The sequence below is a fragment of the Alligator mississippiensis genome, chromosome 6 (assembly GCF_030867095.1).
Source record: "Alligator mississippiensis isolate rAllMis1 chromosome 6, rAllMis1, whole genome shotgun sequence".
NCBI classification, from domain to species: Eukaryota; Metazoa; Chordata; order Crocodylia; family Alligatoridae; genus Alligator; species Alligator mississippiensis.
Window position 1 is genome coordinate 93070477 of NC_081829.1, and position 22530 is coordinate 93093006.

At 43.1% G+C, this 22530-nt stretch overlaps 1 protein-coding gene across 26 annotated transcripts in view; it reads right to left on the reverse strand.

Moving 5' to 3' along the window:
* TCF7L2 (transcription factor 7 like 2) overlaps positions 1-22530 on the reverse strand; it is a 201947-nt gene that overhangs the window by 103344 nt on the left and 76073 nt on the right. For all 26 annotated transcript variants that reach the window (XM_059730150.1, XM_059730155.1, XM_059730147.1 and 23 more), the window contains exon 4: positions 20071-20172. In XM_059730150.1, coding sequence (XP_059586133.1) covers positions 20071-20172 — 102 coding nt within the window. The remainder of the gene's footprint in view (positions 1-20070; positions 20173-22530) is intronic.

Below are 22530 nucleotides of genomic sequence, written 5' to 3' on the forward strand. Positions count from 1 at the left end.
GCAAAACCCCAGATCCAGAAATTGTCCCATCCACATTCAAATTCAGCCCAACAGCATCTGCATGAGAAGAATGCTGCCCTGGTATTTAACAGAAGAAGGGAAATCAAGCGATTCGCTCAAACTCGCATAGAAAGTCTCATGGCGGCACAGCACAGAATAAAAACTTCACCCGTATCAAATGAACTGTACCCAACAGGAGATTTTACCATACCTGCCACTCTCCTATAAAATATGAACTTTCATTTCTACCCAGCAGAACTTTTACAATCTTTTCTCCTATGCCTGAAGAAGGGTGCTCATGCCCAAAAGCTTGCAAATAAAGCCTTTTTTTTGGTTGCAAAAAATCTAGTTGGTCTAATAAAAGATAGCATCTCTACCACGAGTCCTGAACCCCAGCCATTACATTCTTATCCGCAATGGCTCCATCAAGCAGAGGTGAGCATGGGATCTTCAGGATTTCTTAAAGCCTATCAGAGCCTCATTTTTCTAACGATCCCTTCTGGACTCGCTCTACCACACCCTGTGGTTTCCGTCTGACTCACTGGCATGCCAACTGAACCTCAACCTGCAACGTGATACCGTCCAAGTGGGTAAACCTTGCTGCTCACATTTGCAAAGGAGACTAAGGGAGTCACGAACACCAAGGCATCACTCCCCTTCAGGTTTCTTTGGAAGTCCCGGCTTAAAATTTCCTCCTTTCATTTCAGTGTCAGTTTTATACAGAATTCTCCTCTAGGCAGCAAGGCCGGAAACGGACTCCTAAAATTAGTTGGTCTAACTTCTGTGCATTTTAGAAAGATGCTTCTGACCTTCCTGTTAATACTGACGCGAGTGCTGATCAGCTTGGGGATTTGCATCCCAAAAACAAAGTCAGGATTCCTCCGGTATTTTGATCAACTTCCACTTTTGGAAGTTAAGGCTTGTCTACATATGCAAATTAATCCAATATAAAGAAGAGTGCAACTTTAAAGCAGAATAGCCATTCTGAATTCATTCCATACACACACTAATTCTTTTCCTTCTAAGTGGGATAAGCTAAATTGGGAAAAGGCACAAGCTCCCTAATAAACGTGTTCCATAATCTGGAACAGCTCTTCTAGGATCACGTGGATACAAACCTTTATAACTCTGCATACCCAAGACTTTTGCTGTGATTTCATCTGGAGAAGCTATTCCTCCTTTCTCTTCCTAAAAAGCTGTTTAGCATTGCTGACTAACTCCATTTTATCTCAGAGATGACTATTTCTCCTGCTGGAGGAGGTTTGTGTTTAAGCAGTCTTCAAAGAGCTTTGAGAGTCTTTGTCACCGAAATTATTGGCTAAATCTGCATCTGGATTCTGGATTTGTTAGGCTGCGTGCTAGCATGGAGGTGGGTTTGGTAAAATATTGCATGTGCACATTGAAATCTGAGTTCTCTCCCAATATATATATCATTCACGACACGGTTCTTAAGGCTGGTTCCTAGTTTACAAGGATCATGGAGTAGGTCTTTTATGGTCCCTGACCACCAGCTGATTGCACAATAGCAGCGAGTGCCAGGAACACAAGTTCTAATCTAAGAGCTGCCACTGACTCATTGTGCGGGCTTGGGCAAGCCACTTAACCTCACTGTGTCTCGGCTTTCCATCCATAAAATGAAGATAATAAAATTCTCAGCTCCCTCTTCCCTAGGGACTGATAGCAAGTTTAGATTTTAATGCAGCACTTTGGAAATGTGAAGTGCTACATAAATGAAGCCGATTCTTATCTGAAACATCCACTGCCACCTTTGCCTACATGTGCAAAAGTAGATTTGGAGAGGAGTAGCCTGCTACATAATAAATAATAATAAAAAAGACTCAAATCGAGCCCAGCATGTGCATTCTCCCCAGAGGGCTCTTGAGAATCATGCTCTAGAAGCAAAAGGGCACAGTGAGTTTTCCTCCAGGAAAATGTGTAAGATTCATGGTACAACACATACCCATTGAAAATACACTCTGCCCTCTAATAAGAGTCTATTCTCCTCTTAACAGGCATACAGAACTCCCATTGACATTAGACAGGCAAGGGGAGCATACATCACCTAAGAGACCATTCCAAAAAGCTGTGGTAACATTTAATTAAGTCTCCAAATGCCCAACCAGGAGAAACAGCAGCATATCTTTGCAGAGTTCTTGGCCTCCTCTCCTCTGTGGGATGCCGTCACATCCCATCATCTCCCCGTACTGCAACAATATTCAAAATGCCAGAGGAAAACAACAGCTAGCACTATAAATTCCTTACATCAAAATTTCTGGGACAAAGGAACTGCATTTCATTTGTCCACCCACCCATAGTTTAAAATATGGCGTATTAATTAATTGGGCTGCCAAATTCTAGGAGCTTGCTCTACGTTTACTTGTTTTCCAGATGTCTACAATCTGGAACCAAATTTATCAGTCCGATGGATGAAGAATCCAGTTACAAGATAGATGCATGGGTTGCTCCACCTACACCACATGTCTTGAGGACCTGTGGCGGGAGGCTGGAGAAGGGAAAGGCAAGGAGACACTCAGTTAACTATTTGCTTACTATTTGGAAGAGATATTTGAAATGGCAACTTATGGCTTCGTCATGGCAAAGGCTCTTCATCTCAGTCAGCTGATCTGGACTACACGTTGACAGGTACCATGACCCCCGCCATCTGCTCTAGAAGAGTAACCCACTGCTGACAGTCATGGGCAACAGGTCGTTCTATAAACTGGTATTGATCATCGTTTCACTGCTGGCATAGACCGAGGAGGTCTCAGAAACACTTTGTGTAACAGAACAGAAAATAGCTGGAGTTAAACCCAAGACCAGTCTGGTATCAAAACCTGCCTGTACCCCCTGGACCAAATCCAAACTGCAATGATCTTCCCAGGCTGGACCCGGCAGTGATGGTGGGGGGAGTGGTAGGGTGACAGCTAATGCAGCTGTTACTTGCTCTCCCACTGGCAACTCAGGTCCCCAAAAGGGCTCTGGAGCTGGGAATTTGGTGCTGGGTCCCACCTGTGCCAACCCCACCACCAAATTCTGGGAGTCCTGTATGTTTGACATCCTTGCTATTGGTAATGGGTCTTTTGGCTGATAAGGGTGGGGCTATTAGATCAAGTTGCCAGTCAGATGAGGGAGTCTTCAAATAATATTCTTTAACCACTAAAGTATTTGCAACATGGAATGGTCTTACTTTAGGTTTGCATGATACACAACATTGGCAATCTGAACCAAGAAGGAGCTGGTGGTGGCTACTGCAATATAAACAATATTAATGCACTTTAAATTGCACTGGCAAATCTGCTCACTTCTTCAGAATACATCAGCAGGGATGCTGGCCAAAGCAGTGCATTTTAGATGAGGACTGAAGAATATTCATGGAAAAAATTATATTGAAAGACACAAAAGAAAAATATGCCCATTAGGAAACCGATTCTGAACGTTACGCTCATCTGCTTAAGGAACAGAAACAGATCATGTATCCAACAAGGCCGTGCAAAAGAGCACACGTATGGCACAGAAGTACTCCAGAGCAGAAATTAAGTCATTGAAACTATTCCACAAATACCAAAACTCAATTCAAGAAAGTCGTCATCTGTTCACTAATAACCAGAGCATAGGAAGAGAGAGAAGCACACTCATGGCAGAAAAGGCTAATTTCAAGTTATTAAATCCAGCCCTACTCAGGACACATAATGAGGGAATTAATCACTACAACATGTTAGGTTTTATGTGAGACACCAAAAATTCCCCCAAATGGTGCCAACACAAACGGAGCCAGATAAAAGCAGGGCCAGATCTTCAAGCATCCAGTACTTTAGTGAGGGGCAACACTGCAAAAATGCCCAGGACCCAGGAGTTTAATACTTATGGCCAGGTTTCTCCCAGGAACTGAGAGCCCAATAGGGTGAGTTAACACTGATAATCCGATATGAATTCACCTATTGTTTAGCTTGTTCCATTAACCGACATCTTCCATTTCCCAAAAAAGAGCAACGACTTGTTCATTGTTTTGCAGAAGGGCAAATGTTAAAGACGGGAGAGTTTTACCGTGTTACAAGTTTGCAATTTTCACTTAGGAAGGGATTTCCTGTCTGACAGGAAGGACGAGGCAAAGCAGACTTCAGCTGGCTACAGGATTCAAGCAACAGTTAAAAAGCAGGGGGGGAGGCTGACGGCAGGAAGGGGGTGGGGAGGAGGAAGGGAGAGGGAGAGAGAAAGTGAGTGAGCAAAAACCCCGCATCAGAGCAGTCCAGGGAGACAGGGATGCAGGAAGGAATCGACTGTCATTCAGGATCTTCAAGTTAAAGCACCTTCAGCACATCCCAGCCCTTTCCTGCCATCCTCTGGGTTTGTCAGAAAGTTGGCTTCTAGCCTGCCGAGTGTTTAACTTCCCTCCACTGAAGCGAGACCCACGTTCATTAAAACAGGTTCATCTCTTTGCAAATAAACCTCACATCTTCATGCCCTGAAGCAGCAAACTCTGGTCTGCCGCTTTTATTTTCTCCCTTCCCTCCTAACAAAACGCACATTCAAAGCCGGATGACGAAAGAACGGCCAAGTTACGTCTTTTGAACCTTGCCCAGCTAGAGCTGGTATGCAGCGGCGTTCGCTGTTTGCTTTTGTAACGAATAAAGTACAAGTGTGAGTGTTAGGATGAGCTTTTCTTCCCTCCCTCCCCCCCATCTGCTTTTTAAAGTCGCTAAAAACAAACCAAAAAAATATATATTTATCGAAATGGTGAAACGATAAAGAAAGTGCAAAATGCCGTGTCTCAAATTTCCTCCTGTTCGAAACCAAACTAGGCAACATTAAAAGTCTCCAGTTCAGGAGCAAATACTTGCAGGCTTGAAAAAAAAAAAAAATGACTCTCGATGAACAAATGAAACAAAGCTTTTTCTTCCTCCCCAATCACTTTTTTTCAAATCTACCTGCCTGCCTAATCCTCCGGCCGTTTCCAGATTAAAAGTCCAGGAGGAGAGCAACAAAGCCAAACTAAGTTATAAAAAAAAAGAAAAAAAGAAAGAAAAGTCGAGCCCAATTTGAACAGCAGACAAAAATGCAGAGGACAGAACGACCCTTTTCTTATCACCCACTGACACACTTAATCGTTTCCAAACAAAAATGCTATTTTCTGCCACTTCTTCATTCTCCAAGCACCTCCAGAGCCCGCTTGGATGGTAAACAGTTAATCTCCCAATATCCCCTGCTGCCTGCGAAAATCAAGGAAACAATTGAGACATTGTCCAGCGAACAAGACTCCCAGGGACTGACATTTTTGTTTATGTCCCAGTTCTCAGCCTGTCAATTTTCACTATGAACGGTGAAGCCTGACTCGCACCGAATACAGTCCGTCCTGAGCTCAAACGGCTCCACTTCATTTATTTTATTAAAGCTATGGTGTCTGTTTATGGCTCCAAGCCCTCCCCAACCTGAGCCCTGCCCGGCCTCCCCTTTCCTCTGCTGTGCATAGTTGCTTGCTAGGGTGGTGTTGTAATTCCTGCTTCAAAAAGGCTGCCAAGAAAAAGTGTATATACACCAGGGTTTGTAGGAGTCTGCCAACAGGGAAAAGCGTGCTTCTATGCAGAAAATGCTTTTAAAAATCGCCTTTCATTTAGGAAAAAGGGGGGGGGGGGGGACTTTAAAACCCATGGGGTTGGAATACAGCATAGATTAGTCTAAGGCCCAATAGTAAAGTTGAAAACGCACTTAATGCAGCAGCGCAAACGCCGAGAAGCAAAGCAGCACTTTTCTCTATTGCTCCCTGCTCAACAGGCTGCATTTCCTGTCTGCGTTTTCATTAATGACTGGAGCTCGAAGCCTAAAATATTTCCCTCTCCCTCCTTACCCTCCCCCCACTTGCAGCACTCGAGTGCAGGGTGGTTTGCTTTTTGTTGTTGTTGTTGTTACGCTCCCAATACTTTATCGACATGAAAAGCACACGCAGCGGTCATCGGCGTTTCCTGTTTGCAGAGTGTGCTTTAACTATATCACACCCCACACTGCTGCGAAGGAATGCGTGGCATATGGCATTGTGAAAGGGTTTACTGTTGAATAATGGCAGCAATGCAGTCCTGCTGGTTTATATCAAACCCTGTCACTCTCTTCGCGGAGGTCTCTCTCGCTCTAAGCAGCAAGGTACACACGCACGCACGCGCGTGCGCGCACACATCCCCCCCCCCCCCCACCTCCGGGAAGTTTGCTGGAGTAAGGCCCCACTGCATGGAGTACAGCTCCTCCATCCCTACAGGCAGACCACGTTTCAAGGAAAGAAAAAATAAGCAGAAATAAGCAGACTATCCCTTCCTCTTCACCTCGCGAATACATTTTGCAAGCTGCTGATGAATAACTGGCTAGATGTGTTTGTTTTTTAAAATTGTCCCCATCCTGGTCCTCTACGGTAGTGCCCCCTTTCTCCAAGTAGTGGAGAGATTGCTAAGACGTGACGTTTTGTCAAAAGGACCCAGCAGGAGGACTCCACCCTGGAAGTTTGGTTAGAGTCCCCCGTTGACTTCCCTGCGCTTCCACGCGAACGTAAATACGGTATCTGCTCACCCATGCCAGACCGCAGGACTCGAGGCCACGGAAAGGTTGTTGCCTTCGCTGTAAAGGACGGGGCTCTGAATCGGCTCTCGAGTCCGTTCTGATAAACCCGCCACCCCTCATATTCCAGTTTTAGGAATTGCAAGTTTTCTATCAGCTTGCTTGCCTCTTCTAATAAATAAGAGGCCAAAAAACCACTTCTCAAAACTGCAGCCTCGGTTTTGGCGAAACACTCAAAAACATTACACTTCAAAGTGCCTTTTTGTGTAGGTCTTGAAATGCCCTTCCCAGGCCCGGATGCATCCGGCCAGCAGACGCTGAAATAAGTGGCAATACTTTTAAAGCCCATTGAAATGCATCAATCCACCCTCTCTTCATAAAAGGAAGCCTTACTTAACAGGCATTTATTATTGCTGAACCAGGGTTGAAAGTTCAGTGTCCCTATAGTCCAAAATTATCAAGATTTCTGAGTTTGCAGCCCACGTTTGAGTCCTAATGAGCTATTGTACCACGTTCTCTGCTGTTAACCCTTTGCTGAGCAGCACTCCGATTTCCCCTCTACAAGTCTCATGACAGTCCACTCGGAAGTGCGATACATTTATGACACCCCATTTCTCTTTCATTTCTGAGTACCGGATAACACATTTGAGAGGCACCATGGTCTGTCTAGTGGCATCTCACAAGACTTCAGTTCTAGTCCACCCTTTGCCACTAACCTCATGTGTGATATTTGGCAAATCACTTTACCTTCCTCTGAGAGCCAAAACGCTGGGTATATTAGGCTGGGCTGTATTTTGTGCTGCCACAGGTACGGTCATCTGTACCCAAGCTAGTACTTTGAAAGCCAACTAGGTAGCTTCTAGGCAGCTACCATATATTGCAGTCTTTTCTTTTCTTCTTAGATCCTCTTCCAGTCTCTTGTCTAGTTTGAATATGAGCGTTTTAAACATGCATGCTCAAAAAGTATTGAAGTACCCCAAAAATCTCACTGTATTTGGATGGTGAGCAGTGATTCAGCACCCTGAGGTAGAACAGGGTGTCCTGACTCAATTGAGACAAAAAAGGAAGGTGGAGCAATAAATAGGCATGTAGGTGCCTCACTGCTGCCTCCTCCAAGACCATACACCCGACTTCCTGGAACAATACACCCCCTATGCCATTAACATTTACTTTTCACACGCATACCTCATAATGAATCCAACTACCCAAAGGTACATAAAAATTAGTGTACAGTGGGTGCATCTAGAAGTGTGTTTTAATGTGCACGAGTCTATTTTAATGCGCATTAAAGCATCACTAAAAATGTGCCATTTAATGAGCATTAAAATAGACTAATGTGCATTAAGCATCATAAAAGCCGTGCTGTGTAGTTAACATGCATTAAGATGGGCTAATGCACATTTTCCTAGTACCTCATAATGGAGGTATTAGATTTAATGCGCATTAACTAAAGCACATGAATGCACATGTACATGTGCCCGGAGTAAAGGTGAAGCTCAGAATGGGTACTCTTGGTATAGCAGTCCCTAGTGTTAGTTTGGCTAAGGCACACCAGTTTCTTTAGGTAACAACACCTAAGGGAATGATGTGACTAATGTCACGTCCAGCCTTTGACTCACCAGCCTGAATGACTAGGTATCCATTTACAGCTGGGTTGGCCGGGGGTGGCCTTTGGCATAAGTCCCAAGTATATCTCAAGCTCATTCCTCTGGAGTCACAGCAAGCTGCCTTGACTGCTCAGCCATCATACCTAGTGCAAGGGGGTGGTGGCACTTAGCTTTCTGCTTTTCTTAGAAGTGGCATTATCTTCTTGCACTTAACATGAATTAACCAGCATCAATTCACGCCTGGGGGTTACGGAGTGCCCAGGATGGGAATTAGCACACAATAAGCTCCCACCCCAGCTTGCCACACGCTAACTCCCCATGTAGACAACCCTCAAAAAGAGCAGAGCAAAAGCTCTTCCAAATCCTCACAGGGGAAGTTATTCTTTCAAAACACTGTTCTGCGAACAGCTTAGATTTTTTTTTTTTTTTAAACGATGGTGCTTTTTATGCAACAGAGATAGAGTTCATGGTTGCTGGCAGATATTCAAAATTACAAGGACTTTTGTGGCCTTCAAACCTCTTTATTTTGTTCTCTCTTGTATGAAGCGGCATTATAGTATTCTACAGCAATGATCCAAAAAGCCACAATCCAGTGTCAAGACTGTCAAGCTACTAGCATAAGGTTTGGTGAAGGAGCTTTTAGTTTTTCTCCTTCAAAAAGGGTCACAAGCAGGACACCCTGACCTATTTTCCACCACGGGCCTTATCCTTTCGATTCAGGGAGGAGAAGATTGATATGTTATCCATTTTCCGTGAGGTCTGAGCAACGTGAGAAAAATTCCCCTGCCTGCACACTGTTCATGCATGAGCCCCAAATTGCTTGGGAAGGGAGATGTCAGCACAGCAATAAATTCAAAGCCACAAAAATACTCAGGACATATTCTCCTTCCCCTTCGTTTCTGTTCCCCTCTCGATTCTCGCTGTATCTGGGGATAAGACAGAAGCCTTAACTAGCTCCCCAGGAAATGGGGTTACTTGTTATATAAATATCAGTTCTTTTGAGTTACGTTCCAAGGCCCCAACTCATGAAGTCATCTCTTAAACACTTTCTTGTACAGGGATGGACTTAAGCAGGTGTTTAATGCACGGCAAGGAGAAAGACAAGTTTTCACACCAGCAGTTGTTGAGGGGAGAGAGCGGTCTTCCCAACCTGAAACGTTCACAATGATAGACACAAAGAACTCCCTGGGAAGTACTGAAGACCAATATTCCCTTGCAGTCCATCACTGTAAGGCTAAAGTATGATACCAAACAAGCTACAAAAAGGATGGTTATGGGGAAGAAAAAATAAGTCAAATTCTGGCCTTATCCTACAATCTCATCAGGCTGAAAACAGGCCTAAACAATACTAAAAACTCCTCTCTCTAATATGTTGAATGATTTACTGATGGAAAAATATCATATGATCAGAAAACAGTATCCACAATTCTTCCCTTTTGGATGAATTTTCCTGCTGAAATGTTTATTCTGAGCTAGATGTGGGCAGTACTGTGGGTGACGTGTAAAGCTCAAACGATGCATCCCAGGACGTCCTATTCCATAAGTTTAGACACTAAAATATATTCCATCTGCACTAGGGGACTTCCTCACTTCGGGGCTACTATTTAGCCATCAATCCAAAAGGATTTCTCCAATTCAAAAAGGAGGACACATGAAAAAATTCTGGTAGCCACAGATCTCACCAACCAGCTATCCAAACCAAAAAAAAGAAACAAAAGCAAAAGGAAAAAAAAAAGGAAAGGAAAGAAATTTCATACAGAACTCGTGACAACTTTTTCATGTTTGACAACAAGTCCAAATCGTTTCAAGTGACGCCTCTACCAAGGATGGTAAGTTAGGAAATCATATTTCCTTTCCAACTCATGGACTTGTGTGTGACTTTGAACAAGTTACTTAACTTCTCTGGGTCTCCATTTCCCCTTTTCTAAAATGAAAATAGTAACAGTTCTCTGCCTCGCAAGGCTGCCAAAAGATTTCATTCAATAGCGTTTGCAAGACATAATGAAATGCTCTGATGTACGTCCACATGGAAGTATGATTTATACCTCTTTCCCCTCTGTGTTCTGGCTGATGGTGAATGCACAAGCACTACAATACTGCAATCAAATCTGTTCACGTGAGATTTCCAGCCTAGATTTGCAACTCAAATGTTGGATAGTTTGGGCAAGTATCCAAATTCTGAGTGTTTTATGAATGGATCGTGCAGGATTGTTTCAGTGTGCCTTATTATTCAAAAATGGGTATTTTTTCTTGCCTGATGTGCATGATGCACAAAGGAAAGTGTCTCTCATTTTGTTTTATGTTTGTGCAAGTATTTAAATCAGCAATACAGGTTTTCCTCAGAAGAAAATACAGATGCCATCTTTGGTCATCTAGAGAAGGGGGATAAATTAAAAAAAAAAAAATGAGCATCTGATGACATATATAAGTAATCTAACCCAAATTGCCTAATCTGGTCACCAAAAGAGTGTGTTTTGTCTCTAGCAGTGTAGGGAAGAAGTGGTCCAGAGTCCATCAAGGCTGACTTCCTTCCTTCACAATACAAGTATTTACTGTTTAATTTACTACAGCACTTAAACAATGTACACAACACTTATTTTGATAGAAAATAAAGTGGCTTCCAGTGTTTGGAGGGATTTTCTGCCCAGGGAATGCCCAGAGAAGCTAGAGCAAAACAGCTAGTGTAGGAAGTTAAACGTATGGAATAGCTATTCTGAATTATATCAGCATACGGACACTCATGCTGTGCCGTTTTGCAGTTGTGCTATTTGGCCTCAACCACTTCGGAGTTGGCTTAAGCTAATTTTCACAAGGAATACTTACTGCAGAATGAATGTGGCCACGCAGCGTGACTGAGGAGCAGTTCTTCTGCAATCGCTCTGTGCTGCATTAGTTATTTGTGTCTCCCCCGCAGAAGATAAGCCCAAAGCTTTCTGAGAAACAGAAACCATTGATCCCAACTCCAAGAAACTTAGTGACCCTGCCTTATTTTAAACCGGTCTCCTTTTCTACATGCAATCATTGCACAGGTTCAGCCAACACAAAGGTGTTGGCGCCAAACCAGACCGAGTTATTTAATTCCTAGGTCTCTATGCCTCGGGTCAAATTCAGTCACAATTTCATTTGCAGACTGTGTGCGAGGGAGGAGGCCCGTAGTGAGGAGCCCTGCCAAGTCTGCCACCCTGAGTACACATCATCTTTGAGCTGGCCTCACCTGTCTGGCTATCTGATATCACCCACCACCTCCGCCTGCCAATGCAATGCCACATGATGAAGCTGCATTGTCCTCTCAATAGGGCTCCAGGGATAAAATGTTCCCAGTCTCCCACTACATTCTTATCCCATGCAACAGCTCTGCTGGGCAAACGTGGCTGATTCGCCTGGACTCGATCTTAGCCAAGTCTACTCTGAGCTTCATAGCTAACACTCAACAAGCATGCTCAAGTGGAAGGCAAACTGGGTTGGGGGTGAACCCATTTCAACCAGAGCTTGGCCACCTGGATGGAAGGAGGCCAATCCATTTAAATCTTTCTTCCAACCTAGATCTCTACCTCCGTTACAAAATGGTTGCTCTAATAAGGTTTTACTTTTTGCACACTAGCCAGCCAGGGAGTGTCACAATGAGGTTACGATGGTTTATACCAGCGTTTCTCAACCTGTGGGTCGTGACCCAAAAGTGGGTTGCAAGAATATATGAGTGTCATGAACAAACTTTAAAAATGGATCAAACTTTAAAAATGGATTCTTTAAAGGAGAAAAACATGGGAAACGGTGGCTTTTCCCTTGCAGGCTGGCAAAGCTCCAGCCTGCAAGAGACCACTTGGAGCCCGGTTACAATGGTATGAGCAGGCAGCTAAATACAGTTGTGAACATACACTCTTCAGAGTGTGTCCAAAATGTGGTCCCTGGCTTTCTATTTTGATGTTTAAAGTGCCTAAGAGTGGGAGGGGGAAGGGGGAATCAGACTCAAACTTTAATGGAGGAAAGAGAAGGGGAAGGGAGATCAGATCCCAGTCTTGTCCACTTCAGACAAAATTTGTCACAAGTTTTGTGATGCCTCGTGAGGAACCTCAGCTTTTCATTCAAAAAATGAAGCAAGACCTGATGGGTCTGGAGATAGGTCTAAAAACGTGAAGAGTCTGCCTTCAAGGCACAGAAAACAGAACACATTATTTTTTGAAAACCACATGATCTTTTGAGGCCCAACTCGTGGTCTTTGAACAATGAGCCGGCTATACAATATATTTTATGCTGTCAGTTCATTGCCAAAATGTGTCACAACTTCCAAAGGATTTCAAATGCTAAAGGATAGTTCAGCTGGTGTGACTTGCCACAGATTCCTGACTGCCATGCAGCTGTGACAATTTAACACCAGCTAAGCAGTGTCTGCCCCTACAGCTCCAAGGCCCCAACTTGTAAAGGGATTTAGATACCTGAAGATGCAGATAGGCCCCTACCAGGGTTTTTAAAAGCCTGTAACTCCCATTGATTTCAAAGCTGAAGGTGCAAATCAGTACAAAGACTGCAGGCTTTTAATATCAGTTTTAAGATGCAAGGTAGTTCAGATCCCAAAGCAAGTTTTGTAAACAACTGGGATCATGTCACATGATGGGGCAGTGGAATTAAGCATTTCTAAGAATTTAAGCTACCTCTCAACTGTACTAAACTATAAAGATAAAATCACTTTTTTAAAGACCTGAATTTGTTTTGTTCCACGCAGGCATTATGGTTTCCGTGCGGAGTTATTTATTGCCTGCCAGAAGTACACCGATACATTGGTCCATACTGCATTGGCACAGAGAAAAAGAAAAGTGACATTACCAACAATTGGCTCTTTTTGGCTGATCTACCCAATAACTGCCACATGCACGCACACTGCCGCAGCACGCGTGGGGCCAGGAGTGCAGCGTGGCAGCTTGGAGACCAACGTCCGGCTGGTAAGTCTGTGGGCAGGCGTGGGTGGAGGGCAGCATTCGAGGCCCCCATGGTGAGAGAGGGAAGTGGGGCTGGGGCCGGAGCAGGTGCTGCACAGCCAGGGTGGAGTGGGGTGTGGGACAGAGTCACGGGCAGCTCATTCAAGGGGCACAGGAGGGTGGCAGGGGTTGGATCCTGCCACTGCACGCACCCCAGAGGAGATCTACCCCCTGGATCTATATGCAGGGCGAGGGCAGGCTTCCTGCTGCGCACTTGGAGACCAGGCTAGGCCAATGCTGTGCTTGGGGACGTGAGGGCAGGGTGGGCAGTGGCGGTGCTGGGAGAGGGGGGGCTACAGCAAATTTTGGTGTGGCTGTAGTGCACCCTGTAACCCCACCTCCCAGAGCCACCCCTGCCCAACCCTCCCTGAGCACAGACCCGGCTCAGCCTCCCCAGCACAGCCCCGGCCCCAAACCCACAGCAGCAGCCCGCCCTTGCGCCACACACAGATCCAGGGGGCACATGCCCCCATGCCTCCACTAGGGTGCATGCAGAGGCGGGAGCTGCCCCCCTCTGAGCCTCCCTGCCACCCCCCTGAGCCCCCTGGACAAGCCACCCGCAGGTCCATCCCATGCCCTGCCCCACCCTGGCTATGCAGAGCCTGTCCCTGCCCCACTCCCTCCTTCACTGTGGGGGCCTTGACCTGTACCCTCCATGCCCCTTCCCTCTCCCATGCCCCAACAGACTTACCAGCCAGATGCTGCTCTCCAAGATGTCAGGTTGTATATTGATAATCAGATCAGTATTGACCGACTGGTAATCGGATCAGTATTGACCGATATAGCTGGTCAATAATCAGCCATCGGTATTGGGCCAAAAAATCTTTACCAGTGCACCCTTATCATCTGCGTTATAGGTCTGTACATGCGTCTGTGTGTATAATTAAATCAACTCTACAGTGAATAATACGGGAACTCCATGGAAGTTAATTGTAAAACAACTATCTTGGGCTGCTGCTTCTGGGTTCTTTCCTTGACCCTAAATTTTCATATTTGAATAATGATTTAACATAACCCTTCCCAGCTAAAAAATAAAGAAAAAGAAAAAAAAGAAGGATTAGGAGTGACAGGTTCAGGATCTGGTTGCATCCTGTGAACGTGACACCCATTTGGGCATGTACTTAAAAGCTTGTACTTTTTTTTGATTACCAGGAAAGTTTGCCAAAAAAAGTAAAAAAAGTATTTAAAGAAAAGAGATCTGCTAAAGAAACTTTCTAATGGCTTACATGTTGTTTTAATAAAGAGTACAACAGCATTCTTCAAAACGTCTGCGTGCTCCCACACTACAAATAGTAACCAACCTGCCATCTTGGAAGTTTGGCAGTACACAATAAGCCTTCCCTTTTCACTATGCCCAAGTGTGACATTCCTTACAGACAACAAAAGGAAACATGCAGGGTGCGTCTACACATTCAACTAATACACTTTAGGTAATGTGCATTAAATCTAGTACTTTCCATTGTGAGGTACTGGAAAAATGCGCATTAGCCTATTTTAATGTGCATTAGCTAAAGTGCACATTTTTGTGACACTAATGTGCATTAAAGTAGGCTAATGCGTATTAAAGTGCACGTGTAGACATGCCCGCACAGTCCTTCCCTGTAAAGTGCTACAGAATTCTAGTTCAAGAACTGATTTGAGAAACTCAGAGAAAGTCCAATCAGATGCAAGCACACACACACAAATGCACAAAACTCTCAGAGGTTTAACAGTTACTCTACAACATTTATTTCTGTTCCCAAATAAAAAAAAAACCTAAATAAACCAGAGACCTTTACAAGCCTTGGCTGGGCACTTGGAGCTCTCATGTACTAAGTTGAGGTTACAAAATTTTCACAGGCAAACAGCTGCACCTGCACTTTTTATACAAATAGGCAACTGTGCACATCTGTCCTCACTACTGATTTTTGGGTGTGAATATTCTGAAAGTGCAAAACAGAGGGGTTTGAGTTTTAATGACCAGCTTAGAGTAAATTTACAGTTTGTTTTTCATATAAGAGGGGCATCTGCAGATGGAAACCGCATCAAAAACTTAAAATTTCTTTTTTTGTAACATCTTAGGGTTGGATCCAACCAACATGGTAAGTTGACTAACTGCCTCAAAATGGACCAAAAGTGAAAAATGACTTCCATTGTCCACACATGCTTAATAGGCTGAGAACAGAAAGTGTTTCAGAGAGTTTTGCTTGTCATACTCCATTTTCAACAAATACTTTTACCTCCTTAAGCCCCCCCAAAAAAGTTACAGACACATGACAGTAGTGCGATTCTTTTGTTCTCGGGGATTCAGACTACTCCATGAACGTGCTCATTACACAATGGAAAACCCAGACCAAATACCACCCAAAGGTAAAATTTATATTGACTTTGAAAATGTCCCCTGTAGAAGGAAACAGGAATTTCTGAAGCTTTTAACCATTTTGCAACACCAAAACACACCACTTTTGGTACAGCATGTTTTTGCCTCGTACAAAGAAAGCTAAATGCAAGTCTTTGTACAGCTAAGATACCAGAGTTAATATTCGGGGAGCTGTCTCTAAACCCATGATCTCACCCAATCATCTGGAATAGTTACAGCTTAATCAGAATATTTACTCTGGAGGTAGTGAGTGAGAGTGACACAGCTTCCTATAACTTTAATGAATGGAAGAAACATTTACATTTTCATGTAATAATGTCAAAGCACCTTATAGATGAACTTATACAACTGGAAAGCCTAATATTTAGACTCTTGGTTCTTCAGTGCAAGAACTCATAGCCATATATTGTTTCCATCCCACTTGTCTGCTCCATTATATCTGAGCGAGTTGAGCAGTCATAAACAAATCTTAAGATTGCTGCTGTTTCATCAGTTTTACTTTGTTGGAGGCTCAACAAAATAGAGCAGGAAGGCAGTATGGACATACCTGTGTGATTCCCGGACAAATATCTGGGTAGCTTGGATTCCCGTAAGTTGCCCAGTTAGGATATGATACACATTGCAACCTTTGTTTTTAGAAAGGCTAGATGTTTAAAATTTAATCTAGATTTCAGGGTGGAAGAATCCCCAACAGCATACATAATATCATTCATAGGCCAAATTATAATTTTGGAATGGCTGGCCTTAATAGTATATAATTATAATAATTTCCCCTCCCCGGCTCTCTCTCACCCCTCCCAACTGATATGCCATATGGCTCTGCCAAGACAGGATGCAAAGTCTTAGAAGAAAACAGAGTCACCGAGATGCAAATAGATGAACTGGTTTTAAAATGGAGCCTCATGTTGCACCTTCCACATGAAGTGAAATATTCTGTTTCTCATTACGGGTTTTGGAGACGCTGAAAATCACCATGAAAAGCAGCATTAACCCACCCATAGTGCTGGGGGCAATCCAGCCAAATTTTTCACACTGGTTTTTTGCTTCAATTTTTGTAGCCTTAACTTTGTGTTCCTAGACTAACCTGAAAAAAGTACAGAAGACAAATAAGTAGAGCCACGGTAATTAGGTTAAAAAGAAAAACAGTACAGCCCAAACACTGCTGTCATGAGTCATTAAGGAAAAACTCCCAGAAACCAAGGGGAAATTTTGCCTAAAGAGACAGTAGCCCTCAAATGGGAACTGTGTTAATTGTGGCCAAACAATCAGAAGAAAGTGTATTTAAACAAAACAACCAACCACTCCTTTTTCCTCTCTTTGTAAACCAGCTCTAAGGATTAGCCTCAAATCCTGATTTCAGATACAGAAAAGACATGGAATGATTTGCAGGTGTTCACTATTCCTTGCAGATCTTCACAGCAGCACAAGTGAATTCAGGAGGAAAACCTGACATGCAGACAAGATACAGGTAGACACAGGGGCATGGATCTTTTTGTTGCCATTTGCTTTAGATAACAGCACTCACCCCCCTATACACACACACACACACACACATATATACACACACGTATATATACACACACATACACACACGGATAAAAATCCCTTATGGTCTATAAAAAGACCAAACATGTTTTTGAAAGACAATGCAAGGCAGCTCTTTAAGATGGAAACTAGCAACAGGCCCGCATGTGCTGTATACCAACAGCAGCAACAAAAGATGGCACCCAAAAAACTTGAGGCTTCCCCAGGCACATTGGCGATGCATAGGTGCAAGTGCACTTCCAATTTTGCCGCTGGATCAGCGATCGGCTGTTGGGGGACACCCCCCGTCCTGTTGGCAATCTGGTGCCCCTCCAGACTCAGAAGGCACCACCCACCCATGCCAAGGTACTTAGCGGCTGTAGCCACTTAAGCTTCCCTTCTGCCTTCCTCACCACCCCAAATGGGTCTCTATTCACAACAATGTTAAAATTAAAAGAAATAAAAAAACTTTTGCAAAGATTAAATGGAATTGATGTTGCTAGAAATTGGTGCGAGGGGGAAGTAATTGCAGGAAGGTGTAGAAATAGCATTTTTAGATCAGACAATGCAAGTTTTTTTTTTTTTAAATGAATATTAAACCTTGTAAAAACTTTGAACATGCTTCCTCCCGCCTCTTTGCCTCTGAACATTGTAAGTAGCACAAAAGATCACATTACAAATGCCAGCTGTGGCTCTCTTGGAAGGTGGCCTCCATCTCAGAGGTAGTATATGTTCCTCATGGCTTAAGTGGTTGCTATGGCAAGTACACTTTTTATTGAATAGCTGAGTGAAACAGCTCCTAAAGAGCCCCATAAGAGCCCCATAAATGGTCAAAATCTGCAGCAGATCCACATTAGGCTTCCTGAAAGTGGGTTTTTTGTAGTTTCCAAAATGCATGAGGACCTGGTTTCGGGTATTTTTTTTTTTTTGGACGGTCACCTAATCATGCATTTCATCCACATACTGATTGGGGGACATGGCAAAGGACTGCAGGGAAGGAAGGAGGGAGATCAGTAAATTGCAAGCATGTACTCCCAGAGGGGAAAACCCTGTACTTCTGTCTGAAATGAGAAAGGATCTGATTTACATAAAGGGCAATAGCCTTTTCCCAAATAGCAGAATTCTGCAAAACCTGGAAGTCAATGGACAGCCTCTCCCATCTTTACCTGGAGTCTCAATTTTGAATTGGAACTACATTTAAAACAAGTGGCAAATTTAGTTAGCATTCAATCATTCTTTCAAATGATTAGAAAGGGCTATCGTGCATCCTCTAAACTCAGTTAAAACCTCTTCTTTCCACTCCCTTCACCTACAAGTCTGTTATTAAATGAAACGCTGCCTTATATTTTACTTTGCCACCTCTGATGAAGTAAGCTATTGCTTATGAAAGCTTATGCATCTCTAATTTAACGAAGGTGCACCTGTCCCCTGCCTTCTGCTCGGCTCAGACGAATGCAGCCAACGACGTACCTCTCTGCAGCAAAACAGGACAGCCAGCCAGCAGAGGGCAGATGAGTTATCAAACCCTGCTCCCAGTTACGTTTTCATCTGCAACGGTTTCATTAACGAGAGGCTTGGTAAAAGGGACAATGCAACAGGCAGGGTCTCTTTGGTTTTTTTCTTTTGAAATAAGGTGATGAAGCAAGATGGGGGTGGAGGTAGGGTGAAGGAAAGCTAAGAATTTTGCTTGCTTATATTTGAGAGAAGGGAAAAACCTATCCAGTCTCTGAGCTCCTATTGCAGCTGCACACCAACAAATAGGAAGTAGAAAATAAAACATCCTTTTAAAAGCAAGCAATCAGTCCCAGGCATTGACCATCTAAATATCAATACTGGGTGCACTATACTCAGCCTTCTGAGATCTGAAGCTATTAATTCCAAGAGCTTTTATCAAAACCAAGATGCTCATAACACCCAGACTTTTCAGGTTGGAGAGACACAAAGAAAAATTGATATTCTCTTTGAAAAGAAAACGCGTTCATTATTTTCAATATTTTAAAAAACTCAAAATAATGTTTTTAAAGTATCCAGCATAATATGTCAACTATATCCGCGTTAGCTCGTGCATCAAAAATATATGAACGGTTTCTTTTTTGCATAAATTTTACCTTGTCATCCATTAATTATAAAAATAAAAAATTAGTAAAAAACATGAGATCCAATGATAAAATACATTGAAAGAAATATTCTAACAAGCCATGAGCCATCTTCTCAAGAGGTTAATTTACCAGTTCAAACATTCAGATCTGATGGGCTCATTAGCAAGAGATTGAGCAGAAACTGGATATAGGTGAATGCGAGTGAATTTAGGCTTTCACAGCTGCATGATGAAGAGCATAGTTGTAGTTTCTTTCTTTTTTTTAAACTGTTGATGTTACTTGAAAACACATGCACACACCGTGTGGGTAAAACACTAACTTCAACAGCAGCTTTACCAAGAAGTTTGACTCAGGTAGTCAAATTCAATAATGAAACCATTATTACTAGCATTTTCTGTTTTGATGTTGGATTTTCCCCCCAGGCAAATAGTAAATATATCACTTGCTGACATCCCGTTTTTATTCTAAGTGAATAATGCACCACAAACCAAAGGGGGTTTTTGTTGTTTGTGTTTATTTTGTAATAAATTTAGCTTAACACTAAGTCATTACTCAGGTGACAAGTCAGCTAACTCCCACTGGTTTTAAAGTTAGCTTTGCCCGAGCATGGGCTGTGATGCTGTTTTGATGAATGGCTGGCCTATTCCTTAATATTTCTCCCAAACTTTGTGCTCGTTTCCATCATCTGGACAAATTTCCAATATCGGCCTTACTGGACTTCAGCAGAACTGAACTACATTTTGCAGATAGATAATTTCAAGGCAACTGGCTTTTCCCCAAAAAAGCAAAGATTTATGTACCATGGAAAATATTTAAAAGCAGCCCAGAAATAGAAAGCTTACACCCCTCCTTTATCCTGAGATTGATTCTGGATTTTTTTTTTTTAAACCTTAAATTAAAAATGATGGCAAACAAATGCTTTCAAATGACTTTTTTCAACAAAGGTAGAATGTCTTCTGAGGTTTACTTACAACAATGTGTGCTGGAGATGGAGACCTAGCATCCTTGAGGGCTTGTCTACTCTGAAGGCTCCCTGCCTGTACATCAAGCAGTGGCCATTTCATCTGGAGATACTGGATGGGAAGAAACAAAAATGGGAAAAGAAAAATGAGTTCAGAAAAGAAAGGCTAAAATAACAAATCTTCGGTAACATGGGCAAAAAGGTTTAACTAAAACGTATGCAAGGAACTGAACCAAAAGACAAACAAAAAACCAAAATAACAAAATATAATAGTAAAAAAAAAAAGAGAGAGAGACGGGAGGCACCTTTACATGGTTATGTGAAACACAACCTGTGCAGAACACTAAATACTTTCATATCACAGCATTACATTTGGGGAATAAGAAAATAAAGCAGATTGCAAAGACAACGTTATCCCGGATGATTTATTATTATTATCATCATCATTCATATACCAGATCTGGAATACCATGCTGAAATAAAAACAGAGGGTGTGAGCAGGGGAAGGAAGCAAACAGTCAGCTTTAAGAAACAAAAATATTCACATTCCTGAACTTGAGGCTTTCATTCTCCTAGTGAAAAGAACAGTTTAAGTCACTATCTAGTCAGCAGTCACTCGGTAGCCTTCATCAATATTATAGTCAACTTTTTTGCGTACGTACCTTAAAGACACATTTTTACCCCAGAAGGCAAAGTTGTGCAATTACGTTTTGTGAGTCCTCACATTTATTTTCTTTCAGGGGCTTACAGATCAAATATGCTTCATAAAAAGCTAGCTTGGCAAATTTAACCTGAGTTCTGAAAGTCCTGGGCTCTTTTTCTCGTATGTTCTCGCCAGCCTAAATGCAAGCTTTCTGCAGTCGCATCTATACCTGCACGACAGCTCTGCAACCTCACTAACGGCAATGCCTAGCTGCCCAGACTGGTAACGGAAATGCAATGACCAATCCAGCAGATGACGGGTAGCACCGTCTTGGCAATGCCCGGCTAACAGGGATAGCCGAGACTGTCACTAAGTTTGACGCACAGAAGGCCTGGGGGAAAAAAAAAACCCACAGGGAGCAGATCTGCTGAGTAAGAGGTGCTAATTTGTACCCCTCCGGACCCTTCAAGCAGAGTTTTACCATCGACTTCACCGGCAGCAGATCTGGACGCCAAATCCTACCCAAATCCTTCTGATTAAAGCCGCTTGAACCACAGACACGTACCTGGGAGACAGAAGCAGCGCCAACAAAACCAGCGAAAGCAGCGCACCTTCTGTTCTTTGAGAACTAAAGCCAGATGGATCTGACTGCAGATGAGTTGTCTCAAAAGAAACAGCGAGAGCCACGAGGCTCATGATATTTAAAAGTAAACAGCAAAATGCTGCAGAAGATACAGTACTGGGATTTTCCTACACTAGGCCTGGGTGACCTAAGAGGTCTACTTCTACTTCTTTGATACAACTCGCTATAGGCAGCGCCTGGAAAGAAGGTTAAGTCTGGTCATCTTTTTTTTTTTTTGTAAAGAAGTATTTTCTACCCACTTGATGGATGAAAGTAAATTCAAGTTGAAACAAAAGGAAGTCAATTCCCCCACCCAAAAGAAAAAGCAAACAAAATGCGACCCTCCACGGCAACCCACACGAAAGAGGCCCTCGGCGATTTGTCTTTATTTCCCTGACTTGCTTTGAGCCTATGCATTTAAAGCATGGCACTATTGCATTTACTCAGGGATGCAAAAACATTTACTCACATGGAAGGTCTTTTTGATGCGAGGCTGCGTGCATCAAGGTGACCAAAGACACCATTGGGGAGGAGTGACCACTTCCAATCACTTGGAGGGCCTCCGACTTTCAAGCAATTGAAATGCAAATAAACAAACATGAAACACGTACTCTGGATTTTTGCCCGTAAGAGTTCTCAAGTTCCAAGAAATCTTTTGTGAGAGTGAATCCTTGCATTTGGGATGTCTGCAACGGGGACTAGAAACGTTTGGAATTCCCCAAAACCACACCAAACCACCCAAACCATTTCAGTGTCACCAACTCTCGCCATCTTATTGTGACCCTCCAAATATCTGAAGTTTGACATCGGGCCCCAGCTCTTGGAGACAAGTGACAAACGTGGATAACAGACTGAAAAAAGCTATCGGTAACTTAACATGCACCGTGACTATCACCATACACGTGTGCTTTTGTATGGGGAAAATCAGCGCAAGGCACCGAACAGTCCATGCATTTGTTCCTTGAAGAGGAGCAATAATAGCAAGGTCATGAACTGCATTCATGAAATAGTGATAAATCAGATCCACAGACCTTCAGGATTATTAGCTCCCCGACATTCTCAATAGCATTTTAAAATGTGGATAGCTAGTGGTCACCACTTAAGACTCAATTTTGCTGTTTATCTACAAAATAGATCCAGTGCAATTTAAATGGCCCACAGAGTATGCCTTACATCTGACCTAGACACCTACTTAGGTGGTTGGT